The 27,541-nt window shown below is 43.8% G+C and overlaps 1 protein-coding gene and 1 long non-coding RNA gene across 3 annotated transcripts; one reads left to right on the forward strand and one right to left on the reverse strand.

Moving 5' to 3' along the window:
- Positions 1–588: 588 nt before the first annotated feature.
- RFC4 (replication factor C subunit 4) lies at positions 589–27,328 on the forward strand. Of its 2 annotated transcripts, none has more exons than XM_075938061.1 (11): positions 589–733; positions 896–1,030; positions 3,869–3,947; positions 15,409–15,488; positions 19,473–19,592; positions 20,493–20,636; positions 20,872–20,992; positions 22,586–22,711; positions 24,477–24,557; positions 25,483–25,599; positions 27,090–27,328. In XM_075938061.1, exons 2-11 carry the CDS (start codon positions 906–908, stop codon positions 27,183–27,185), a joined length of 1,089 nt encoding a protein of 362 aa, XP_075794176.1. In that variant the 5' UTR covers positions 589–733; positions 896–905; the 3' UTR covers positions 27,186–27,328. The 2 variants fall into 2 exon arrangements, with proteins under 2 accessions (XP_075794176.1, XP_075794177.1); XM_075938062.1 differs by having other exon boundaries at positions 638–774.
- LOC142830804 (uncharacterized) lies at positions 5,727–13,264 on the reverse strand. The gene is made up of 3 exons (XR_012906318.1): positions 9,948–13,264; positions 9,247–9,361; positions 5,727–6,216 (listed from the first exon to the last, which is right to left on the reverse strand). It is a non-coding gene; the product is annotated as an uncharacterized LOC142830804 (long non-coding RNA).
- Positions 27,329–27,541: the final 213 nt, after the last annotated feature.

Here is a 27,541-nt window from a genome sequence, read left to right on the forward strand (position 1 = left end):
AGCCTCCCTCCCAGACCCTACACCCCCTCCTGCACCCCTTCCCAGCCCAGACCCCCCACTCCTGCATCCAGCCTCCCTCCCAGACCCCACACCCCCTCCTGCACCCCTTCCCAGCCCAGACCCCCACTCCTGCATCCAGCCTCCCTCCCAGACCCTACACCCCCTCCTGCACCCCTTCCCAGCCCAGACCCCCCACTCCTGCATCCAGCCTCCCTCCCAGACCCTACACCCCCTCCTGCACCCCAAACCCCTGCCCTGAGCTACTTCCTGCACCCAACCCCCATCCCAGACCTCGCCTGCAGCCCTGGACCAAACTCTTGGAGTGCCCCCCCCCCCCAAAAGTGATGCAGGCTGCCCCTGCCCTAGCCACACTGTGGAGCCCCGCACGTGGGAAGTGCCTCGCCCAGGCGCACACCAACATACCTGCAGGGCAAGGCTAGACCCCGCCCCCACTGCTACGTCGGCTTCAGACAAAGGCACAAAACTCCCGCTTACTTCCGCCATGGCGCGTATTGGTCGGCGCATGCGCACTGTAGACGCCGACGCTGCCTTCCGCCATGTTGTCGGCGGGCAAGATGGGACCGCGCGTAAGGCCGCCCGGTCACGTGGCCTGTCCGCGTCGCTCCTGCTACCTCGGCGGGCAGGTTAGAGCTCGGTCTCTATGGCGACGCCTCCCGGCACTCTATGGCCGGTGCTGCCAGGCGGAAGCGGAAGTGACAGTGGCCCCGCCCAGGTATAAAAAAAGAGCGGGGAGCTCGTGAGGGCTGCTGGAAGGTAGGCGCGCTGGGTGGTAGGAGGCGGGTGGCTGGGGCCGGTCGCCCTCCCTGGGGGCGGGGGCGGGGGTCTGCGGGCGCGGCCCGGGCCTGCTGGCGACGCGGTGTCTGTCTCTCCGCAGGGCGGCAGCGATGCAGGCGTTCCTGAAAGGCCCGTCCGCCATCAGCACCAAGGCGCCCGCAGCCAAGGAGCGGGGCGCGGCCGGAGGCAGTGGCGAGGGCAAGAGACCCAGACCCGTCCCCTGGGTGGAGAAATAGTAAGAGCGCTTCTGCCGGGGGGGTGGCGGGTGAAGCGGCCAGTCGCTTCTGCCTACGGGAGAGGGCCTCGCGCCCCCCCCCTACGGGAGAGGGCCTCGCGCCCCCCCCCTCCAGATGTGGGCCTCGCGCGCGCCCCCCCCCTCCAGATGTGGGCCTCGCTGAGTGTGGTGCTATTGTGTTGGGTGGGAGGGGGGCGATGTAGCCTTGAGGCATCTGCACGTGGGGGTGAGGACTGGGAAAATCTTGTAATCTCTTCATTCTTCCCTACCTAGTGACATTCGTGGGAAAACGTCCGCAGTTTTGCAAGTTGCCGATCGAGTCCGTGTCTCTGTCCTTTTTTTCAACTCTTCGGAAACTTTTTCAGTCTGACTCATGAATGACTCGGTAGAATCCACCTTGCCCATCTGCAAGCATAGATGACTTGTGGTGGCACTCGGGAGAGGCACTGGCTTCCTGTGCCCCCTGCCAAAAATATAATTCCTAATAAGGGGACACCTGATTAGCAATGTTAGCTATCATGTAATTGAATAGTTGTGTAACTGCATGAAATTGTAGCAGTTACACAACTATTTAGAGCAGGCATGTCCAAAGTCCGGCCCGCGGGCCAAATGCGGCCCGCGGTCGGATTTAATACGGCCCCCCGCTTCTCCCGGCTCCCCGGTGCTTTTTTTAACCGGCGCGCTCAGCGCGCCGCTTCGGGTCGCCGCCGCCGCTGCAGTCCCAAACCCTGCCCCTGCACTCCGCTTTGGGGCTGAGAGTGCAGGGACAGCCCCCGCTTCCTCCCCCTCTCCTGGCTCCCCAGCGCTCCTCTGACTGGCGCCGCTTCCGGCCGTGCCGCCGCCGTCCATGGCGGCCGCTGCGGTCCTAAAGTCCACCAAGTAGGGCACGTCCGCAGCCCCGCTCCCCCGCTTGGCTACGGGTTCGCCCTGCCCCCGGGCAGCCGTCAGGCCAGCGTGCCCTGCGCTCTCCGCCCGCCTCTGACCCTGCAAGCCCTCTACCTTGGGGCTGAGAGTGCAGGGACGGACTCCGCAGCTGCTGAGATCAGGGACGGACTCCGCAGCTGCAGAGATCAGGGACTGCCTTTGAACCAGACCTAGCCTATGTGCTGCAGTCCAGATCTCAGTTTCACCCTTCACATTAGTGTAGGCAAGTTTTTTTTTTCAATTGAGATGAATACATTGTAAAATCTCAGTTAATGTCAGTTGGTCTAAATCAGTTATAAATATATTTGGACACAACGGCTACGTCTACACTGGCCCCTTTTCCGGAAGGGGCATGTAAATTTCACCTTTCGTAGTAGGGAAATCCGCGGGGGATATTTAAAGTAGGAATAAGAGCCTCCGGAAAAGGGCGCTTTTTCCGGAGGATCGGGGCCAGTGTAGACGCTCTTTTCCGGCTTTTTTAAAAGCCGGAAAAAAGCAGCGGACATTTTTATTTAAATGCCGCGGGGGATATTTAAATCCCCCGCGGATTTCCCTACTACGATAGGTGAAATTTACATGCCCCTTCCGGAAAAGGGGCCAGTGTAGACGAGCCCAACATGTATAGTTGGTGTTATGTCGTTTGCCGTTTGCAATAAACTTTGCATAAAATAGTTAATTTGCATTTAATTTTAATGGTTCAAAGAATGTCAGGCAAAATGGTCGGCCCTCACGCATGTTCACTTCATCAAATCTGGCCCTCTTTGAAAAAAGTTTGGACACCCCTGATTTAGAGCTAGTGCACTCCTGGCCCCAGTCCCAGGGAGCCCCTTGCTATCCCACCCTGCTGCCTCAGATAGAGAGGAAACAGTACAGGGTGGCAGGCAGAAGCGGCTGTCAGGGGAGTACTATTTGAAAACCAATGCCCTAGGTAGACCAGCTGTCTGCTGCACTGCTGCCTCTGATAGAGGCAGTAGCATGGGATGGCAGCAGCCCCTGTCCACAGGAGTCCGAGTTCCTCATGGACAGAGGCTGGTCCTTGGCAGCAGCACATCTGCGGGGGGGGGGGGTCGAAGCTCCCTACGGAAAGAGTGGTCCGTGGCAGCAGCCTCTGTCCGCTGGGAGCTCAGTCTCCCCCCTCACCACACGGACAGAAGCTGCTGCCGCAGACCAGTCGCTGCCACAGCGAGCTTGGGCTGCTGTGGATAGAGGCTGCTTCACAGCAGCCTCCCCTGTTCCCTTCCCCCTACTTCTGATACAGGAAGCAGTGCAGGGAGGGACAGGCGGCACCGGGGAGCTGGTGCTGAGAGGAACCGGCTTTTTATGATGTATCCCCACACGTATTGGCTCCCGCCTGCCCCCCTCACCCTCCGCACTGCTGCCCTCTCTGAGAGGCATCTGTCCCTCTCCGTGGCCCTCCCAACCTCTTTCATTCAGCAGGTGCCAGTTGCCTATGTCTGCATGTGTAGATCTGTGGAAGGCTGATAGTTGTACTGTGAAGTGTTTTGTCACTACACTCAGTGTCTTTAATACACAGAGCAGCAATATGATGTAAAGTGAGCATTTTTTTTGCATGTGCACTCGTTTATCACAAATGCATTTTATCAAGACACGAACTAATCAACCTGTGATACAAGATTTTGCACCAGCCATCCAGGCAATAAAGCCAACTCTAAAATGTAGCAGTGCTTCTGAAAGTACTTCAGTTTATAGCTAGACTGGCACATTCCTGTGAAAAAGTTACCTCACTTAGCATTTTTGTGCAAGATGCTATGCAGTTTAGTGGCATTGCACAAAATTTCTTAGTCATTCATTTTACAAAGTGGTATATATAAGGAAAACATTAATTTTTGGATGAAAATGATATTGAGAATTTTTAGTAGATGTTAAAATGCACATATCTGTCTTTTCATCTAGTCGTCCAAAATGTGTGGATGAAGTTGCATTCCAAGAGGAAGTCGTTGCTGTGCTGAAAAAATCCTTAGAAGGAGCTGATGTGAGTGTAACACAGATACGCAGTCATAACACAGATACGCAGTCATAGCATGTTCAAGAAAAAAATCTAATGGTTCCATAGCGGCAGAGAACTAACTTTATGTGCTACTGTCCTATGAGTATGATACTCAGAGTAGTTATCTGTAGTCTGCTGTAAAACTGTGAGGGTGTATCTAGTGGGGAGGTGGGACTTGAATTCAGAGGCTTACTGTGTGAAAGGAATCACCAATACAAAAAACTTTGAGAATCACTGGAGTAGAGTAATCATAATATTTGAGGATGCCACCAAGCTGGGAGGGGTTATGAGCACTTTGGAGGATGGATTTAAATTCAAAATGACAAGCTATTGACTGTCATCTTAGTGAATTCAGATCAATTCTTCAAAGACAAGTGTGCAATACTTCAATTAGAAGAAAAAAATCAAATGCCCAGCTACAAGATGGGGAACCACATGTCTAAATGTTAGTACTGTTGAAACAGATCTTGGGAGTTATAGTGGGCCACAAACTGAATATAAATGTTAATGTGATGCAGCTGTAAAAGGGGCTAATAGGATTCTGGGGTGTATTAGCAAGATGGTTGTATGTAAGATACAGGAGGGAGTTGTCCTGCTGTATGTGGCACTGGTAAGGCCCCAGCTGAGCACCAGAGTTTTTTAGGAAAGATGTGGACAAGAAGGAAAGAATCCAGAGGAGATAAACAAGATAAACAACAAAAGATAAAAGCTGACCTGTGTGGGAAAGTAAGGCTGTTAAAAAGCAAGTAATGAACTAATCATGTATTTGATACAAATTGTATCAAGGACACGATTAGTCAGTTAAGGGCCCCACTGTGGCCCCATGCAGGCAGCCCAACTCCTACTACATGTAAACTGCAGAGCTACAGCGGGTGTAGGTCCCAGACCTGGTGTGAGCCAGGTCTTGGCAAACCCTGGATGGCTCTTGCTGCCTTTAAAAGGCAGAGCTGCTGTGGAGTAGGTCTGCGACCTAGACCCTTGTGCCTCTGCCTTCCCTGTTCTCTCTTCACACCATGGAGATGGTGCTGGGGGGAACCAGCTTTTAAGAGGCAGCAAGGGGCAGGTGGAGTGAGTATTTGACTCACCTGCCTGATAAGCCTAGGCAGCAAGAGGCAGGGGGAGTGAGTAGTCGAATAATTACTCTCTTTAATCCCTAGAGGAAAGGTTAAAAAGTGGGCAAGTTCAGTTTTAAGAGAGGTTGGGGGAGGGAAGAAGGAATCTGATTATTCTTCCAGTATTACAAAGAGGACTATCTTCAGTTTTGTTCTGTGAAGACAGGATAAGAAGTAAGGGAGATTGAGGTTAGATATTAGGGGGAAAATATGTCTGAGGATAATTAAAGCTCTGAAACAGGCTTCCAAGTAGGGATTAGGGATGTTAGACATTGAGTAATTGAATAATCATGTAACTGCATCAAATATTAGCAATTACATGATTATTTGATAGTCTCCAGGGTGAAAGACCGGCAGCCAGTGCACTCCCAGCCTTGCTCCCGGGGAGCACCTTGCCACCCCATGGTAGGGGAGGCTGTGCTGGCATCGCACAGAGCAGCCTCTGTCTATGGCAAGCCTGGGACTCCATGGCAGCCTTCCCTGCTCTATTGCTCCCCTACCCTGCTGCCTCTATTAGAGGCAGTGGTGGGGCAAGTAGCTCTGTGGGATCTGTGCTTGTGGGCAGCTGGCTCTTCATGGATACCGGCTCCAGCGAGGGGGCCCCAGGCTTCCTCCCCCCCCCCCCCCCCCCCCCCCCCCCCCCCCCGGCTTATCGGTTAATCGTTTAGTTGACTGCGTGTTAACTGGTTAAACATTCACATCCTTATTAGGGATAACTGGAAAATCTCAACAGGTGAGGCTTACTGGTTATGGTTGACTCTTGGGGCTCCTCCAGCCCTGTGGGCCTGCTGTGCAGTGAGCTGCTTAGGTCAGTTTAATTGTTTAAGCAGTTAAATATTGTTTAACCCTTAACCAATTAAACTGGATTTTACATCCCTGCTTTCAAGGGAGGTTGCATTCTTTACATCAGTGGCACACAACCTTTTTTCAACCACGCCCCCCGTATCTGGGCCTGACCAGCAGCCGTGTGGCATGGTGCTTAGATCCAGGCTGCCAGGGGCTGGGCCCAGGGGCTGGGCCCAGCCGTTCGACGTGGTGCTTAGATCCGGAAGACCGGGGGCTGGGCCTGGCTGTTGGTAGCAGCGCAGCAACCCCCAGGAAGACCTCCACGACCACGGGTTGCATACCACTGCTCCACATCACTGAAAGACATTAAAAACAGACAACACGAGTTGGGAGTGGTGTAGATTTACTTGGTCCTTCCTAGGGATAAGGATGGTTAATGATGATCACCATTAAGGGTGATGCTTACTGATTTCAGTTAACCAGTGGGGGCTGGAGCAGCTCCCTGCCCACCATGGGCAGGGGGTTGCTCCAGCTCTGTGAGGTCCACTGTGGACAGGGGCTGCACTGGCTGGGCTGGAGCAACCACTGCTTGCAGTAGGAGGGCAGCTCTAGTCTGCTTCCCCTTAATTGTTTAACCAGTTAATTAATTAAATGGGATTTTACATCCGTACTCCTGCCACAGCTTAAGGGTCTAAACTGAATGGCTTCTTGAGGTCCCTTTCCACTCTATTTTTATGCTATGTTTGACATTTCCAGCATTCCAATAATTCTAAAATCAACAGCTTTGTAGCTTGGAAGCTTTTTAATGATTGGTGCTTTTCTGTAATCATACAAGATTGGAAGAACCTTCTATCCTGGGGTTCTTACTAAGATGTAGCCTATACTTTTGACAGTTACGTTTGAAAAATTTGCTACAGGGGAAAAAAGGCAGTTCTTGAGTAATTAAGTAATATGAGTAATTATTTTTAATTTATTAACCTCCCTATAGAAGCATTAAGTACAATTTTACTTAATCAGTTGGCATAGCAAAGGAAGCTGAAAGTATTGACATCTTACTGAAGTATAGCTCTGAAATAGAAAAGACTGAGCTGTTCCTGAGGTTTTTTTTTTTAAAAAAAATAGAAATAAACAGAATAGGGATGTGAATGGTTAACCATAAGCATCATCATCCTTACTGAACAGTGTTTACTGGTTACAGTTGACTGGTGGGCGGAGCAGCGCCCACTCTGTGGGCAGGAAGTTGCTCTAGCCCAGCAGGGCGCGTCACAGGTGTAGAGCACTCCAGCCCGGCTGGAGCAGCCCGTCAATGGTGGAGGGCAGGGGTGCTCCATCTCACCCACCCCCTGTTTAAGATGTTAACTAGTTAAACATTGTTTAACCGGTTAACTGATTAAATGGGATTTTACATCTCTAAAACAGAAAACTTGTAAGATGCTGTGAAGAATACCAATCTGAATTTGCATGTTTGTCACATGGCTGAGGATAGCTACAAAATGTTGTGATGTTCTGTATGAACAGTTACTTGTTCTTGGGGAAATTCTTCTCCAAAAAATTAAGTTTTGTACAATGTATTGTTTTGTACAACTTGCATATTTATATAATCATACTGGTTGGATGATGAGATGTGGAGAATTGAAGGAAATCTATAAGGTAATGTAGCTAGTAATGATCTTTTACTTCTAGTTATTTGTCAACAAATATATGCAGCTATATGCTTGGTGTTTCTTCATAGACAACTGAAGAGCAAATGACTGGGAACTTAGGGATGTAATGGTTAACAGTAAGCATCACTCTATTATGTGATTCTTACCAGTTAACTAGCTGGAGCAGCCCTCTGCCTGCAGTGTGGCATAGTAGACCTGGTAAGAGCAGCCACCTGGCTCACCCCTGCTTAACCTGTTAACCAATTAGACATAACAGTTAACGGATTAAACAGGATATTACATCCCTACTAGGGACTCAAATTCACATTTTATATTGATTGACCATCTACAAAAGGTCAGTAGCTAACAGTTCATGGAGCATATCCTAATAGGAATTTTTTCAATCCAAAAATGTAGACCAGTTCTAGTTACTGAAGTACCATAAGTATTTGTAAAGCTATATTGTCTTTTACAGTAAGGCTCTTTACACCAATGTAAAGGATGTCTGGCAATGTAAAGGAGTCTTAAAATTTTTGTGCCTGTTTTAAACTCTTGGGGGAATTCCACTAAGGCCAATGAGAACAATTTACTAGGCAGGCAGGCTGCTAGTTCTACTCTGCTTGCCCTGCACTTAGCTGCTCAGAAACATTCCAATGCCCTGTCTATGATGAGCATGCCAAAAGCACTGTGTGTTTATATGTGGCTTTTTTTTCCTCTCGCATGTGTGATTGTCTTGCTCCCCAACCCAGCAGTGCTTTTATGTCTCTCTAAGCTATTCTGGGTGCTCAAATCAACCTGCCTGCACTTTTAGGGAGAGACTTGTGAAGGCTCTTATGCCATCCCTTCCCCATCAGAAGTCATTTTTCTGCAGGGAAGCAAATACATCAGTAGAGGGCATTAATTCTGTGCATACAGTGATGCAAAATTCCCCTATGAGGAATAATTGCCTTTTTTTCTTCTACCTAGTGTTTGAAGTAACAAGTAAGACTCGTATGAAAGTGTAGCCAGCAGGGGGCTATGTTTTTGCATTGTGTCTAGGATAGTCTCACCTTCCACACAACCTCTTCTGTCTCAGTCAAGTTCTAGATAAAGATCACCTAGAATTGAGGATAACTTCATTTTTATGATCCACTAAATAATTCTGCAATGACTGACATGGGTATTGTTTTGAAGGTGACTTATGTGGACACATCCACTAGGAATTGTACTGAATTAAGTACATTTTCCATATTTTTAAAAAGGTTTTGAATTGTAATGACTTCTCCCTTGGGCACTACTTGAATTGACAACTTAGAGGTGAAAGCTTTTTATATCATATTTCAATCCCCTTCACTGTCTAGAATTCCATTCTTGTCCAATTTATAAACACTAGCAGATTTCCCTGGCATTGCTTGGCGGTGTAACTCAGGAAATGATTGATTGGGTTTTGTTGGGGAGCAAAAGAAGAAGCAGTCTGGCTCTGTGAGGGGAGGGAGAAGGGAACCCGCAGGTGAATGAGTGAGAGAGGAAACCCCAGGTCCTGTGAGGAGGCGGGGGAGGGAATGCTGACATTCTGGGGAGGCAGATGGGGTGGGCGTAGAGGGAAATTGCTAGGCCCCATAGGAGCCTCACAGTAGGGGGAATCGCCACACACCAGTGGGGACCAGTGTGTGTGTATGTGTCCGTCCGTCTGTCCCCTGAGGCTCTATATCAGCGTGGTTGGGTGATGCCCAGGCCCTGTAGCTACAAGGGGGGGATCCTTACCCGTAGAAGTTGGTCTGGATAGTCACATGCAGAGCCTATTCCCAGTGCATTCTCACATGTTCTCTGTGACGGATGGCGTGATGGTCATCTCTCCTTTTATAATAAGTTTAGATTGCTGAAAGTATCAATTTAATCCTTACCACACATGATCTCCCATGTTTTGGGAAAAAAGCACACAGTAAACAGTGCTGCTTAATTTGCTTTACAGTTGTGCGAAACCAGTGTAATAGATTAAAGGACTGTTCTCTAAATACATCAGTAACTCCTACTTTCAGGTCAGTATAGTTAATGCCCTTAAAATCTAACAGCAATGCTGTCATTTTGATAAATAGACTCGAAACAATTGTTAGTAATGTTATTTAGAACTTATTAATGTTAAGTGAAAGCATTTCTCATTATAACACTCTTATAACACTAGTACTGCAGTGCATATTACTACTTAGGTGGTGGGTTAGGCATTCTATTTTGAGCAATGCTATTTAAATCCTTTATGGCTTTTTGACCAGCTAGGTTTCTGGGATTATGATCCTACTACATCACTGTTGACTTTCTGTCTCCTGAGTTGAAAGGCTGAAGTAACTCCTATTTATATTTATAGGTATATATTTTGTTGGGTTATGCTGCTCAAAATCAGGAAACCATTAGAGGACAAAATAAAGTAGTTTTAGTTGTAAGAAGTATCAGGTTTTATTAATTCTTACCTTAAACTGCACACTGCAATGAAAGGCTCTTCTGAACTATTTGAACCAAAGCCCAAGACTGCTTATATTTGTTGCAGGCTGGATCCCAGTGAATTTGGAGGCATGCCTCTCAAATGACTTTCCTGGCCACATACTTGCTCTGTTACTAGTAGCATGGGATAGAGAGAGTCAGTAATGCTATGTGGTGGATTCAAGAATAATTTGATCAGGAGTCCTGACATTTAGTGTGGACTGCATCTAAACAACAAAACAGTATTGTGGGCCACTTCTCTTCCCACCTGCTGTCATGTAACATAATCAGTGGTAAAGCTGAATACTTCCCCAAATACTATGGTGGTACTTCAGATAATGAGAATGGGCACCAGGTGGCTGGCTAGCATTTCATGGACTACTAGTGATCCCTGAACCCATATAAGAGCTAAGTGGGACAGATCTCCCCCAGCATGAAGAGGGTTGAGCCCACCTAGTTGTGGTGCAGGCACATTTATCAATATTAAATTTAATTTGCCATTTTGTTGCGCAGTCACTTAGTTTGGTGAGATCTTCTTGAAGCTCTTCATAGTCTTTGGTCTTAACTATCTTGAGCGGTTTGGTATCATCTGCAAATTTTGCCACCTCACTGTTTATCACTTTCTGTAGATCATTTATAAATAAGTTGAATAGGATGGGTACTAGGACAGACCCACTAGTTACCTTTCTCCACTAAGAGAACTTATTTATTCCTATCCTTTGTTTCCTGTCTCTTAACTAGTTACCAAACCATAAAAGGACCTTCCCTCTTCTCCCATGCCAGCTTACTTTACTTAAGAGCCTTTGGTGAGGGACCTTGTCAAAGACTTTCTGGAAATCTAAGTATACTATATCCATGGATTTCCCTTGTCCACATGTTTGTTGACCCCCTCAGAGAACTCTAATAGATTAGTAAGGCATGACTTCCCTTTACAGAAACCATGTTGACTTCCCCCAACAAATGATACTCATCCGTGTATCTGACAATTTTATTCTTCGCTATACTTTGAACTAATTTGCCCGGTGCTAATGTTAAACTTACTGGTCTGTAATTGCCAGGATCACCTCTAGAGCCCTTTTTAAATATTGGTGCCACGTTAGCTATCTTCCAGTCATTAGGTACAGAAGCTGATTTAAAGGATAGTTTACAAACCACAGTTAATAGTTCTGCAGTTTTCCCATTTGAGTTCTTGGGTGAATGCCACCTGGTCCCGGTGACTTGTTACTGTTAAGTTTATCAGTTTGTTCCAAAACCTCCTCTAACACCTCAATCTGGGACATTTCCTCAGATTTGTCCCCTAAAAAGAATGGCTCAGGTTTGGGAATCTCCCCAATATCCTCAGCTGTGAAGACTGAAGCAAAGAATTCACTTAGCTTCTCCCATTGGTTGTTTAGTCAGCTTCCTGCTTCTGATGTACTTAAACATTTTACTATTACTTTTTGAGTTTTGGCTAGCTGTTCTTCAAACTTCTTTTTGCCTTTTCTTCTTCTAATTTACACTTAATTTTACAAAGTTTATGATCCTTTCTATTTTCCTCACTAGGATTTGATTTCCACTTTTTAAAAGATGTCTCTTTTTTTCTGTCACTGCTTCTTTTACCTGGTTACGCCATGGTGGCACTTTTTTGACTCTCTTACTGTGTGTTTTAGTTTGGGGTATACAGGTTAAGTTGGGCCTCTGTTATGGTGTCTTTGAAAATTTTCCAGGAATCTTTCAGAGTTTTCTTTCGTCACTGTACCTTTTAATTTGTTTAACTTCCTCATTTTTGTGTAGTTTGCATTTTTGAAGTTAAATGCCACCGTCTTGGGCTGCTGAGGTGTGTTTTTCCACCACAGAGATGTTTAAATTTTATTATATTATGGTCACTATTTCCAAGCAGTCCAGTTATATTTACCTCTTGAACCAGATCCTGCACTCCACTTAAGACTAAATTAAGAATAGCCTCTCCCCTGGTGTGTTCCAGAACCAGCTGCTCCAAGCAGCAGTCATTTAAGGTATCAAGAAATTTTATCTCTGCATCCTGTCCTGAGGTGATGTGTATCCAGTCCATATGGGGATAGCTGAAATCCCCCACTATTATCGACTTTTTAAATGTTATAGCCCCTCTAATCTCCCTTAGCATTTCATAGTCACTATCATTGTCTTAATCAGGTGGTTGATAATATATCCCTACTGCTATATTCTTATTGGAGCATGGAATTGCTATCCATAGAGATTCTATGGAACACTTTGGCTCATTTAAGATTTTTACTTCATTTGATTCTACACTTTTTTGTATAGTGTCACTCCTCCACCAGTACGACCTGTTCTGTCCTTCCAATATATTTTGTACCTTGGTATGACTGTCCCATTGTTTGTCCTCATTCCACCAAGTTTCTGTGATGCCTATTATATCAATATTCTCCTTTAAAACTAGGTACTCTAGTTCACCCATTTTATTATTTAGACTTCTAGCATTTGTGTATAAGCACTTGAATAATTTGTCACTGTTTGTCTGCCATTTCTTGATGTTAGACTCTTTCTTTTGATTGTCTCATCTGATCTGACCATACTTCCATCCTCTCCTCCTGACTAGAACATAGAGCATCTCTATTAATAGAATCTCCCCTAATAGATGTCTCTGTCCGATCCATGTGCTTTTCCGCACCTGTCTGCTTTCCCCCAGCCCTTAGTTTAAAAACTGCTCTACAACCTTTTTGATAAGTACCAGCAGTCTGGTTCCATTTTTGGCTTAGGTGGAGCCCATCTTTCCTGTATATGCTTTCCTTATCCCAAAAGTTTCCCCAGTTCCTAATAAATCTAACCCCCTCCTCTCTACACCATCACCTCATGCGCGCATTGAGACTTTGAAGCTCTGTCTGCCTACCTGGCCCTGTGTGTGGAACTGGCAGTATTTCTGAGACTGTTACCATTGGGACTTCAAAGACTTTAGTAGTTTCTTTGCCATGATTGCAGTGCTTGACCTTGCTAAGAATAATTAATTTAAGTCTTAATACTCTGGCACAATCAGTGCTCTAGCTGGGTCTCTGGAAGCTGCCATTTCAGCTTCCATCTCTTGTCAAGCTCTTTAGAACATGCAATGTCTGATAGGGAGGTGAACAAGTCAATTATCTGATAAGCAAATGTTTATCGGATAGTCGACACACTAGTCGCTTCCTCCCCCATGCTGCCTCTATCAGAAAGAGGCAGCAAGGGGGGAAAGGAAAGAGGAGTGGCAGCGCTGTGTGGAGCTTGAGGTCTGCTTTGAAACGCTGCATGCAACGCAGGGCCGATTAGGGACTCCCCCACTGACCCCATGCTCCATGTAGCAATGCCACTTTGAAATGCTATGGGGAGCATGGAGCCAGTGGGGGACTGCTTGAGTCCCCCACTGGCCCCATGCTTCCCACAGCACTTTCACCTTTGAAGTGTAGCAAGAGCCCCACAGCTCTTACTACACTTCAAAGGCAGAGGTGTCATTATCAATTAATTGATGCAGATTGCATCGACTATTTGATTAGCCAGTTAATCTAAATGTTATGTCCCTGGTGTCTGAAACGCTCTAAACTGACTTATAGTATTATGGTATTTAACTTGCTAGTAGTGTTAACCTTCCCATAGTCTGGGTAAGATGCCTACAGGTATAGCTTTCCACTGGCAAGCATTGAAAACTGCGTGGCTGGATCAGGTTACAGTTCTGCTATAAATACTGCCATTAAGTTATATAAAGGATTAGGATATGCTTTGTAAGATAGCAGTGTAAATTTTGGTGATAATTTTGATGTGAAATTGGAAGCGCAAACAGCCTGAGTGTGGATTTAGTATATTTAAGTGGAATTAGTAGAGTGTTTAATCTCATTAAAACTCTTGCTAAAGCCTATTCAGAGAACTAGCAGGGAGTGGATTAATGGTTTGGGGTCAAGTTATTGTGTATGTCTCACCACAAAATCTGCAATGTGTCAGCTTGCTGATACAGTGCTCTTGTCTAATAGCTCTTCAGCCATTTGCTATGAGAACTAAAACGCATAATGTTTCTCCTTTTTAGTCTTGTCCTAAACATTCTGGAGGATGTTGACAATTATGGTAGCTGATCAAACATATAAAAATTGTGTGTAATTTTAAATTTGAGCTAAACTTAATCTGTTAATTACCTTAAATGTATTTTGTTTATATATAACCTTTGAAATCCATCAAAGGCATAACTTCTAGATAAAGGTCTTTTTAGAGGACATGAGGGCTTGCATGTTTCATGCTCAGTTTTATTAATATATAAAAATTTACTATATCTTAACATTTTTCAGAAGGGGAAGCTTTTTTAAATGTGATATCTGAATTCAACCCACACATTCAGTTCAGGTCAATGTTTTCATGTACACTTAAATGCTTGAAGTTCATTCTCTCTCTGTCTCTTCTCCTCCCCCCCCCCCCCCCCATATATAATTTTCTCTATTTATAAAAAAAGGTTTTCTTGCCGCATGACAGAATGACATCATCAGGCTCTCTGGCTGTGAAAGCGGGCAGAGGGGGGGTTAGCAAGCATAATGAGCATGGAACATAGCCCCTAGTTTATATAAATATTTGTATTTAAAGTATGGTTTTACTGTGTAAATCCATTATAATTTAATGGAATACTTGCTATGTACTTATTGCACTCTCAATAGATAGGGATAAATGACAGTTACAAAGCATGCTTGCCAAATCCTGCTTGGTATTTATCTGGAATACTTAATTACCCTATACATTTTCATTGCTGCTTTGCATTTTTTTTTTTTTTTGTTCCCTTTCTATGTGCATTAGCTGCTATACTTTAGGGAGGGGAATCCTAATCTTTAATTATTAAATACTTTAGGTAGCTCTATAGAATTAGATTTCTTTTTTTAACAGCATCTATCTTTTAAAAATAGAAAATTTATTTAGGACTATAAATTTCAAGTCTGACTGAGAAGCTCAGTCTTTTTTGTTTGCTATAGGCTGGAAGGGATTTTTGTGTCCTAGGGTTGTTGTCTCCCTCCCCCCCCCCCCCCCCCCCCCCCCCCCCCCACAAAATGCAGAAGTGCATAACAAGCAACCCATGTACATTGTGGGTAGAGCCATTGCAAAACTCCACCATGGTCTTGTAGCCATGTGTCTCAATCCTGGCCTGGAGACAGTATATCCACGAACCTTCCTGAGTGGGCATATCAGTTTGAATAGACCTTTGTGTTCATATCCATAAAAAGGCCATGTGAAGAATTTGGCATGTCAGCAACAGAGATTGGTTTGAGTTCTTACTTTGATTGGCATCTATGGAACCTACAGTGCCTGATGACCCACATGTTGAAAGGCTTTGTACTGTACAGTCATTCAGTTCCATTTCCCTTCATGCTGTAGTGGGAGTTCCTTCCTAGAGTAAGGGTGATGTGGAAGTTCTGTATATTAAATATTTTGAGTTAATAACTTGTGTTGTAAAATATCCCTTTTCTGCTACTACAGCTTCCCAATCTCTTATTTTATGGTCCACCTGGAACTGGAAAGACTTCCACCATTTTGGCATTAGCCAGAGAACTCTATGGGTAAGTTGTAATCTAACTGCATTTACATAACTGAACGTTCCGAAAGCTTACTAGCCCTGTGACCAGTTCCCCTCAACATTTTCCATATCTGAGCAGAGTTGTTTTGTGCACCAATATTGAGGTCATGTGCACTTGTTCAAATGTGCCATCCAGGCACCCAAGTTAACAAATATATATATTTAAAATGCTAATGAAGAAAATACTACAAGTGATAATTAACAAGGTGCATGACTTTAAATGTTTAATATGAAATCAAAGAAAATTAATACTGCAAAAACTGTATCTGACCCATCATCTGGGGCTTTTAAATCACTGGGTCCCTGGGCAATTGACCCCTCTGCCTCCTTGCACCCATTGGCGGACCTGGGGATGGTGATGCCATACAGAACAATTCCAGCCAGGCACACCCAGACCAGCCTCAGGCCATCCAGTATACCTGGACCCATGGGGTACCAGGTGGAGCCAGCCCTGTTCGCACAGCCTAGCCACAGGCAGGGAATTGGGGTCGGGAACCCATGCTCCTTGCATCCCCTGGACATCGACTGCTGTTGCTGGGGTCCCCTGAGCCCTGGCTGTGGGCAGGTGAGGCTCCTAGTGAGGGGAATATCTCTGCTGTTCCCCAAAAGACTCTCCCAGTGCAGAGCCCCAGTCTGGCCCCCCTCTTGCTGGGACCATAAGCCTGCTCTGTGAGGAGAAGGTAAGGCCCCCCCCTCCCCTCCCAACCCCAGGCAGGGACACTCAGCCAGCCACACCAGAGAGCACTGCTCCCAGGGCAGCCTGTGTGCAGGGCAGGGGCTGGCTGCGAGTCCCTGCCTGGGGCAGAGGAAAGCTGCTGCTAGCCCCCAGGGTTTGCAGGGAGTGAGGGAGTGGGGGAGATGGGATTGGGGGAAAGGGGTGGGGCAGCAACGTGTGTGGAGCCAGGCGGGGGCAGAGCTGGCAGGGGGCTCTGAGAGCCAGAGGGCAGTGAGAGGTGTAGGGAAGGGGGTGGAACAGACATGCAGGTGGGCCCCATTCCCAGGAGCAGCCTCACCACAGTGCCAGCACATAGGGCTGCGTGACAGGCAGCTGCCCTACCCTGGGAGCAGCTGAACAGCCACTATGTGGCCCTGACCCCAACTCCAGCTCGAGGGAGTCTGATACAGAAGAAAGTGCCCGGTTCAGCCCCTACACCCTCATCAAGCCCACCACCAGCTTCACCATTCACTGGTAGGATCGTGAATACAGAGCTGCGCATACACGGCTGTGTGGCTCTGCTAAAGAGATGGGTGAGACTAAAGTTCTTTTTGCGCAAGGGTGCACCCAAGAGGGAGATTGGCCTGTGACTCTCACTCACTGCCTGCTCTAATTTTTGGGGTGTTCTGATCTATAAGAATCTAATGCGAAGTTGAGCTTTCTCTTTGGAATACTCAAGCAGCCTACTTGTATTGCTTGGTGACAAATATAATGCTCCTGAGGAGGGCAATCTGTTCACAGCAAACCACTTAAGTAAAACATCTGAAGTTGTTGTTAAGGGAGAAAGTGGGGCTGGGAGTCTTTTGTGGTGATCCCACCTCTATCTGGAAATCCTCCTCAATGAAAGACTGATACCTGTTTACACTTGTTTGTTACACCACTTAGTTCATACCAGGTCATGTCATTGGACTCTTAACTATGAAATCTCAGTCAGTGCTGTGATTTGAATCACGCAACCAAGCCCCCTTCCGCAGTGGTGAATTTATGTGGCTTCTTCATTTGACTGTTTTCTGATTTAATATTATGCATAAAACAGAAGACTGATTATAAAAAAAAAAAATGTTTATACATAATGGTAAAACTCAAATCCTTAGCATTTAGAATGTGCAGAGTGTTTTATCCGTAGACCTCAATGCACTTCACAAAAATGGGTAAGTATCATTCTTACCGTTATACAAGTGGTGAAACTAAGAGTGCAGGTTGTGGCTTGCCTGAAGGAATCTGAGGTAATAACAGCACCCAGGTCTATTGATTCCCAGTTACTGAACCACTGGACTGCCTTCGACTTCCCTGCTTATATCATAGGATGGTATGAAGCTTTTATTGAACTAAACTCTTAAAGGGGTGACACTGAGGGAGTTTTGAGGGTGGAGGAAGAGAACAATTGCATCTGAACTCTTTAAAAACGTGTGATATAGCCAATAATACAGTGTGCATTTATTATTATTGTGTGTGTCTTTTGTTTGATCAGACTTTTCAAAGGGTTACAACTAAAATAGACTTGGCTGACCTGCATTCAAATCTAATGCCATGGGAATCTTAACTAGTTAGACTTCTTCTGTGAGTTAGGATATCTTTTTGTTTTCTTTACTTACCTAAGTTCCAAGGTGTTTGAGGGGAGAGATTATTCCTAGTTTTAAGTTAAAGCTACTAATGAGGAGGTTTTTCCAATTCCAATTCTTTCTGAAGCAGATGTTTCAGGTTCTGGAAACATAAAACTGTTAATCTTTCTTGGCTCAAATGGCCTGTGGTGACTAATGCCCTGCAGGTTCTTTTTGTATCCAGTTAAATCTTTTAGCAGCATAGCTCCTGAAAACACATCAACTGCAGAGTACTGTTGATGGCTACAACAGATGATTTTACAAGTTATTATGCAACTTGATTTGCAGAGTAGTTGTGGAAATAGAAATAGCAATAGCAAAGAAATCAAGGGTCTTTGGCTTTGCTTGCTTGCTTAATGTTTTTGCCTAGAGCAATGGTGTAACTTGCAGGTTTCAATTTTTCCAAAGCCCAGGGGTCAAGGTTCTTGCTATAAATAGGGCTTCTGTTTCAAGATTGGGGCAAGCCAGTAATTAGCTATTTGTGCTTTCTAGACATCTATATAAAATTCAGGTCAGGGGCCTGTAATGAGAATCTTTGTAATATCCCTTAGTGTGCGTTAATGTAGTAGTGTTTCAAACAGCATTATGTTAAAATGCAGTAGGGAACCTTTACTGCACTCCAGCAGGGACTGACCAATCTGTGTCACACATTAGTGTGCTTTAGAAATCACAATCCAGTCCTTGTTGCAGTTGTATCCAAGGTCTTGTCTACATGCAAATGACCATTTCAGGTGAGTTTTGATGTTTACTGTGTAAACAGATTTTATTTATTTTTTTAATATGGGGGGGATGGAGTTTATTGGTATTTGTTAAAACTGAAAATCAGAAGCCTTTGATGTAAACTAGATTATGTAAGTTTAGATGGTCTCAGGACTGGAATTTTAATAAACTTAACACATACTCTACCATTAACAAAATAGTTACTATAAATCAGCATTAATAAGAATTATACTACAAACAAAATCCCACTCACATGGGGGCAGGTATAATAGGCCAGGGATGGCCAAGCCATCAACCCTCTCCCAGACACCTGGGCCACCCTGGCCCTACCCCTTCCTTCAGGGCTGCATTGCCTGCTGCTGCTGCTGCCTGCTAGTAAGTCTTCCACTGCCCCCAGTGGGCCTTCAGAGGAGGGAGATGGTAGCTTGCCCTGGCGATGGGCTCCTCCAATTAAAGGGTGGAGGACCTTGAGTGGAAAGGGCAGGATCAGTGTGGTAGCCTTCCTAAAGCAGGATTTCACCTGCTGCCCATGATTACTTGATAATTTATAGACTCTAATGCCAGAAGAGATCACTGTGATCATCTTGTCTGACCACCTATATAATATAACAGAAGACATATAACTCCCCCAAAATAATTCTAAGAGAAAACATTTTAGAAGAACATCCATCTTGATTTCAAAAATCCATGTAGAATTCATCACAACAGTTGGAAAATTGTTCCAATGGTTAATTACTCACCATTAAAAATGTATACTCTTATTTCCAGTCTGAACTTGTGTAGCTTCAACTTCCAGCCATTAGATTGTTACACCTTTCTCTGAATTAAGAGTCAGTGGTTAAATATTTCCCATGAAGATGCCTAGAAACTCTGAGTCATTTGCTTGTTAATAAGGTTTAGTGGCTCATGCAACATTTTGAATTTTTCACAGGCCTGAATTGTTCCGACAGAGGGTGCTTGAGTTAAATGCTTCTGATGAACGTGGAATACAAGTGATTCGAGAGAAAGTGAAGGCTTTTGCTCAGTTAACTGTATCTGGAAATCGCCCAGAGTAAGCAAGAGATCAAAGCCAACTATATGATGGATTGTATTTCTCAATGAAGTGTGTCATAGATTTATTTTGGTTACTTTTAATTAAATTAAATTGCAAACTTAAGCTTCACGTCAGTATAGAATAATTGAAGTTAGAACAAAAATGCAGGTCAAGGGGACTTCCCCTTGATACTCAAGTGCAAATTGCACTTATGTCACTGGGGAGAATTTGTATGAGATTCCAAAAAAAAGTAGTCTCGTAGATTTGGTAATTCAGTGTACATGACAGCAAATTTTGAATGAGTGACTAGTTAGACTGGGAACAAATTTCATAGCTTGTGATTTAAACAAAAACCCATTGTATTATGAACACTAGATACAGGGTCTCATCAATTGAAAAAGACTTGGTATAATTGGCTAAAGGGATTCTGGGGCTGTGGAGAGGCCTATGTGGATGAGGGAGCAGAAGTGAGAGTGACTGACTAGAGGTAACAGAAGCCCAAGACTAACTGGAAGGAGTAATTGTCCCATCTCACATACTGAGATCAGCCTGCCATCTCTAAATTTTAGAATATCCCATAGGGATTTAGGAATCCTGCAAAAAAAAATTGCATTGAGTATTATAGGAAGTAGTTGAAAGCATTAATAAGAATTTGGCAAACAAATCTTGTGGTGTTCAAGTGTCAGGCTTGGAGATAAATTATTAATTGCCCCTCTTACAACTGCTAGTCCTTTGGCAAATGGTAGATGAGCAAAAGTTAATGCACACTACTTCACTTCTGCTCTTTGAATATTGGAATATTGCCTGTAGATAATGGTAGTACTGTGCATCAAGTTTTGACTTTTAAATATTACTGCATGTTATATTTGAAAACAATGAACTCTGTTTTAATTGGATGATGGGCATTTATTTTTTTAGCGGTAAGATTTGTCCTCCTTTTAAGATTGTAATCTTGGATGAAGCAGACTCTATGACTTCAGCAGCTCAGGCAGCCTTAAGACGTACTATGGAGAGAGAATCTAAAACTACACGCTTCTGCCTTATTTGTAATTACATCAGCAGGTTTGTATTGTCTTTGCTAGCACAAACCTTTCGATTTTAACTTGTAGTTTGAGAATAATTAGCTCTCTAGCTGTGGAAATACATCTAACAAATCTGAAAGGTTAAAACTGTTTCATTTTTTATCACTAAGTCTTTGCAATTTGAAGTCCTCTTGTTTTATTGCTCTAATCTAAGCTGATAGATTCCTGAGGAGTTCTCTGCACAGATTGAACACTTTTTCATTCCTCTCTTCTAGGATAATTGAACCCTTAACATCTCGATGCTCTAAATTCCGTTTCAAGCCCCTGACAGATAAAATCCAGCGGCAGAGACTCCTGACCCTTTCTGAAAAGGAGAATGTGAAAGTTAGCAATGAGGTAAGCTTCATGGTCACTGTATAGGTTCACATCTTGATCAGGAGTGTGATCATATTGCAGTGAAAGAGGTAAATAGGCATTACCTATACTCATTTTACTTTCTTGCTAAACAGTCCATGAACTAATTTTAAATATTATCTTAACTACACAGAGGAGATAACCGTTTCAATGACAAAGACCAGAAAAAAGTTTGTCAGAACAAGGGTTGGAACAGTCTGTTTCTGGCTTTAGCCTCTGTTTGCTAAAGTGAAGCCATGTTACAACCTAAAATAGCCATGCTGTCAGTATGAAGTTAACTTTAAATAGAAAATACAGCCTGAGCTTGTATTGATGTATACATCCTGGATTTCATACCCAGCTTTCTGTATCTCTCGTGTGTTGTGGTGTGGGTTTCTTTGGGATGATTTTTTTTTTTAAATACCAGGTACCATTCAAAGAATTGCTGCTTTTTTTATCTTTCTAGATGTAGAAACATTCATAAACTTACTTCAAAATGAGAACTCTAAAATCACTTAAATTCATGCAGAACCAGAGTTGCCCCATCCATCGGACAGTTCAGGGTGGCTGCTCTAGGGCCTGCACTTTGGGTGGCCCTGCAGTGGCCACCTCAACTGTTGTATGGATGGGACTCAAGGGATTACTTGAGGGTGTGGTGCAGGGCAGCAGCAGGGCTCGCCCCCCTGCGCTCACCAGAGCAGCAGGAACCAGAGCAGTCTGGCAGCCTGCTCCTCTTTGCCCTGTTGCTCTGCTTCCTGCCACCGCTGAGAAGTGGAGTGCAGTGTGCCGGGAGAGGGTGGCAGGGCAGAGCTGAGTGGTTTGCGGGCTGTTCTGGCTCCCGCCACCATGTTGTGAGGGAGGAGGGCCACCCTGTGCCGGGACCCTGGTTTGTGTCCCATGAGTGGGGGTGGGCAGGAGCAAGGGAGTGGAGCAGGGACACAGCCAGGGCAGGACTTGGGGAGGGGAGAAGGGTGGTCCAGGAGAGGGGTGGGGCCTGTGGCAGGGGAGTGTGTGCTGGGCCTAGGGCATTGAGGGGATTTCCTCAGCCCCTGCTGTCCTCTAGGGAAGGCTCTGTGCAGAACTATACAGTTTTAGAATATAAAGAACCAATTGCCTGGTATAATAAGCACACTTGATTCAACGCTGTCTTTCTGCTGAATCTGACTACATAGGCAGCTCATGTCATGCTTGCTTCATCTGTGTATAGACGCGTATGTTTGAGGTGAAAATGTCTGGAATAGGTACTGGACTTGGTTTGACTACTCTGGGGGAAGTGTGTGCAGCAGCTAACGTGCTCCAAAACAGGCAACCTATATATTTGAAAGAGTTTCTGTTTCCCAGCCGGGCACCCTTTCCCCGGCTGTACCTGCTGCAGCAGCCGTGAGCAAGCCCTTCTGACCTGGCCCCAAGTCATTGCAGTAAGAGAGGGCTGAGGTGGTAGTTCTTTCTTCCTGGGCCAGCCTGCATACTGAACCCCTCTTTCTCAGAATAATATTTCAATGAAGAAAAAAACTTATTTGAGTTAAAGATCTGAGCAATGCTGGGTAAATGTTCTAGTTAAAATATCATTTGTCATCTTTTCTTGCTATTTCTCAGGCAATATCTTGTCTTGTTCAAGTGTCAGAAGGAGACTTAAGAAAAGCAATCACATTTCTTCAAAGTGCTACTCGATTAACAGGTGGGAAAGAGATCACGGAGAAGATTGTCACTGAAATTGCAGGGGTAGGCTTTCATGGCAATACATGATTTTGTTTAGTTTCTCCTGTGATAATGTGAACACTTCATGCTCTTATGCAGTACATCTCTTCCCTGAATCTGAGTTGCTTGCTGATTTCAATAACTTCTTTTACTCCTATTTGTCCCTTACATAACCTGTTACTTAATATGCAAAATTAATTTAATTTTGAAGAATGTTGCAATATTCTTATGTCTGCAGTTGTCAAACGAAAGGCATCTGCATTTAGCATTAACTTCAAGGATATTGTGCAAAACAGGAAATATGCAACACAGGTAAAGTCTGTCAAACCCCTTAACCTGTATTAAAACATTTTAAAGTACAATCATTCTAATCAATTATGCACTTCAAATTTTCCACATCCTTTAGGTTGAACATTTGAATTAATTGCACCTTTAGGTTCTCCTGCATTAACACAGTGCTGCAAACTTTGGTTTGGAACTGCAGCCAGAGAATAGCTCGAAGGACCATTCTAGTTCTTATTTAACTTTACACAAGCTGACCATGTCCCTATAAGTACCTGTGTGGCTTTTGCTCGGTAGCAGTGTAACTGTTACTTCTCTAGGTACGTAATGCTGATAGGAACAGTAGAAACCTGAGGGAAGACCAGCTTACTAAAACTTCATTATGAAAGTGTTGCTAAGGCAAAATGATACTTACTCCTCAAGCAAGAAACCTTGGAATAAGAGTGGGGAAAAGCTGAGCAGTAGGACATACGTATTGGACACAGAGTATTTGGGTTATATGTGCTACCCTCAGAGCCAGTTTCATTACCTCTTCTGGGGTCATGATTTCTTGTTTGAGAGGAAGAGAACAGAACTGATTCCCTTGCATATTCTTAAAATCAAACTTAAATCCTCCGCCACCCCCTCCCACCGTTTAATTTCTTAGCTGAAAATGTGAAAACTAATCCTCTTCTATGTGTAAAAGGCTGAACTTTCACAATAACTTCCAGTTGAAATGGAAGAATGTGAAAACAAAATATTGTAATTATAGGGAAAGAGCCTCCAATTAATATCCGTGCTCTGGTGAACAACAAGCTTCGGTTTCAATATGATCAGCTAAAAAGCAGAGGAACTTAATCTGCATCTAGGTGATATATTTAAGATCTTCCTTGTATGTTACTATTACAGACTAGTGGTAGCCTTTAGTACTGGAGACTTTAAAAAAAAAAAAAAAATTCATGAGCGAAGAGAAGTGTGCTGTTTGCAGGAATAATGTGTCCAAAGCAAAAGCTAACAGTGTTTTTCTAAGTTAAATGGCTTAACACTTTGTAACAATCTCTTATTTGCTGGTTGATCGTCTAGTTGCTTCAGGCTAACCTGAATTGTTTGTTTTCACACATACATGGTGGAAACTACAAAATGGTATAAAGACTGATCCATTTATTAAAGTAGGTGCTCCTTGTCATGCAAAAATAGCCTGGTTTCATACTCCGTTCCTAATATCAATAACAATTCTAATTAATGCATACCTATTTCCATTTCATATGATCTTAATATCAAGCCTATTTGTTCAACCTTTTCCTAAGAAAAGCTGTTGGGAGTGCAGGGGAAGAGTGTTATCTATATAAGAACACCACAACTATTTTCCAGAACTATTGTTTGAATCTGTATTTTCTGGTGGTGAATTTGGGTGCTAGTTAAGTCAGTTATTGAGTTTAAAACTTAATAATTGACTTAAGTTGTAAATACATCCAGAAACTTGGGACAGTATGTGCATGCTTTGTAAATGTCACTTCTTTTGTTGTAGATTGTCCCTAAGGAAACAATTGATGGCCTGCTCTCTGCCTGTCAAAGTGGCTCTTTTGAAAAACTGGAAACAGTAGCAAAGGTAGAAATGCTTGCATGTTTTCTCTCGTGCTGTCATGTAAATTCAAAACAATTTAAGTGTGAGGTTTTGGTTTTAAAATGCCATGCTGTTGGCTCTGAGCTAGTTGTAGGGGGTACACTAACACTCCTAGTAGCAGGTTGAAATTGAAGACTGCTAAGGTCATTTATGGTGCAAATGTAATATAAGCTGCTTGACATTAATCAGTCCAGTGACCTTAGCCTGGATCTGAAGGAGAGCACTTTTTTAAAGTGAGAAGAAATCTTTCCCTGTTAATTTGAGTATGGACTTCTCCTGAGTTAAGTTGACAATAGATGAAGCTGTCCTGTTGAATTATGGAGCAGAAGAATTTTTGTGATGCGCACTCAGATCGTCTTGGGCCTCCTGAGACACCACAGGTTGCTGAAGACTGTATGCAAAAGGGGTAATGGTTTGAAGTGTCCCTAGACCTTTTTGTCCAAAGCTGGGAATGGGTGACAGGATGGTCACTTGATTCCCTGCTCTGTTCATTCCCTCTGGGACATTCATAGGGGACCCAGTCACTAGGCAGTTCATGACTTGGTGGGGAGGAAGTTGTCATAGGAATGGCAGAAATAGTGGGAGGGGATGTCCCCTCTCATCTCAGGAAAGGCAGTGTAGGTGAGCCTGCTGCATTTTTGAGTTCCATTGGCATGGCCTTCCACAATTGTGAGGCTTGGTGTTAACAGCACACAGAGGCACATGGAACAGTTTGTGTCCCAGAGCTACTACAAACAAACATCACTGCACTGGTTAGGCATTGTTGATAATTTCTAAGCTTCCTAAGTAGTCTTGAACTTGATAGTGTCACTTTAAATATTACTCGCCCCCACCCTGATGTCTACTGCTACATTTATAAACTTTAAATTCAGATTAATGCTACCTTGTTCCCTTTTTCCATACATTACAGAATCTGATAAATGAAGGGTATGCTGTTGCTTTGCTTGTAAACCAGCTTCATGATGATATTGTTGAGAGAGAAGATCTCACTGACAAGCAGAAATCTATTATTGCAGAGAAGCTTGCTGTAAGTCTCCATTAACTTGTTGTCGTGTTAGCTAGTCATTACCTAAAGGTGATACATCTACCCATGATTCCTTTCTCCCACCCCTCCCACAAAATACTTAACTCTAGGTTGATTTTTGTGTTCACCAAGCTGCTTGTGTCTCATTCAGTTTCATGTTCTACATTGGTATTGTCAGCGTGCAGCTTTCCCAGTTGCATTAGGCAGAAAAGGAGTTGAGGTGCTGGCTATGCAGATTAATTTTTAATCTGGGCCTAACAGCTACACTTCCTTAAAGCTTGTGGTGTTTAAATATGCATTAAGACATAAAAGTGCATGTTTAATAGCCATCTCTATAGGAATGTAAATGAACAAGAGACTTCCCTTTATGGCAACTTGAGATCAAAAGGAGGCACAAGGTTATTAAAAAGCTAAACTACTTCTCAAATATTGAGTAAATCATTTTTTGAAATATACCCATTGAGAATTCCTTAGATGGAAATTTCTTTTTACAGTAGATAATAAGAAATCAAGGTAGAGGGTGTCTTTTTATTTAAAAAAAAGTGCTTTGTTTTGGACCAAATGCCTTTTCCCTTGGATTGTCTAACTTGCATCAATTTCCCAGAAAACACACAAGTTGTGACTTGCTCAAACAGGGAATCCTGCATGAGTTCAGGTTTTTGTTCCCTTAGCTACAGCTGAAGAGACACCTATGGAGGAGTGGGGACAATCTTTGAGTTGTACTAAGGGCTTTTTTGATAATTTTTTAAAAAGTTCTTCACTGTAAGGGACAAGAGGGAGTGCTGAGGTTGTTGGCATCTTCTACAGATCTCAAAGCTTTACAAATTAAGTTTAAGTTTCTCAACACTACTGATAAAGGTAAGCACCTTTCTACAGTTGATAGGAAAGGCACCCAGAACTGAGGGAACAGACAGGGAGATACCAAAGATCAGTCTGCACAACTATAATTGAAACCTAGATTTTATAATTCCCATTTGAATGCTCTAATCCAACGTTTACTTATTCATGTTTATTTTAACAAACTTTGAACTAGGACTATAACTTCCTAAAATGTTCTATAGGCATTTTGTTTCGACCAAAAAGTTGAATAAATATGGCATATGCATGGAGGTGTGCTTGCTAAATTCAGTGATGATGGTTATAGAACTGTTTCAAGTACGAGCAGCTAATACTTATGAGTAGTCACTGTTTATCAGTTGAAGTTGCAAGGCTAATGGAGAATCTCTTGTTCATTAATGTTCAACAGTAAAGTGCAGACCACATGGAAACGTTTCCAAGATGTGTATAACTCCTGTCTGCCTGCGGGGTGGGATGGTGCAGCAAATGCCCCTGGCAGCTGCCTCTCTTCAGTTTTATGAATTACAATAGAAATGCCAGCTCTGTGGGAAAACTTATCTTTTTGCATAGTTACTACCTTTTCAATCTTAATTGTTGTCAAAGTACTGAAAACCTCTTTCCAATTAAGGGGTTGTTTTAATGTGTTTATTTTGCAGGAGGTAGACAAATGCTTGACAGATGGTGCAGATGAGTACTTGCAGCTGATCAGTCTCTGTGCCATTGTGATGCAGCAATTAACACAGAACAGCTAGTTATTCGGGGAGAAATCGTACCAGCTGACTTCAGTGTGAACACCCAAGATTTTTTTTATTTGCTGTGTTACTCTTCTGAGACCAGTGATCTGTACATTTATTCTGTGGTTTTGTAATAAACTGCCCTGCAACTGAAAAACTCATTCTTGGAATCTAACACTTGCTGTTTTGACATACTTCATTCACAAGCCACAATTGTAGCAATACCTAACAATTCATAGAGCTTGAAAGAAAGTGTTCAGAAAATAGTGCATCCCAGTGCAGATTTGTCATTCCACAGCAGGGGTGGGCAATAATTTTTAATGGGGCCCACTCTTAAGATTTTGGTAAAGTGGTCAAGGGCTGCATGATTGGGA

The sequence above is a fragment of the Pelodiscus sinensis genome, chromosome 10 (genome assembly GCF_049634645.1).
Source record: "Pelodiscus sinensis isolate JC-2024 chromosome 10, ASM4963464v1, whole genome shotgun sequence".
Taxonomy (NCBI): Eukaryota; Metazoa; Chordata; order Testudines; family Trionychidae; genus Pelodiscus; species Pelodiscus sinensis.

What these genes read in the sequence shown, in the direction of transcription:
- RFC4 (XM_075938061.1), top strand. Translation starts at nt 906, where the DNA reads ATGCAGGCGTTCCTGAAAGGCCCGTCCGCCATCAGCACCAAGGCGCCC. An exon ending in TTAGCCAGAGAACTCTATGG is followed by an intron (nt 15,489 to 19,472) that starts GTAAGTTGTAAT and finishes AATTTTTCACAG; the next exon opens with GCCTGAATTGTTCCGACAGA. An exon ending in TTATTGCAGAGAAGCTTGCT is followed by an intron (nt 25,600 to 27,089) that starts GTAAGTCTCCAT and finishes TTTATTTTGCAG; the next exon opens with GAGGTAGACAAATGCTTGAC.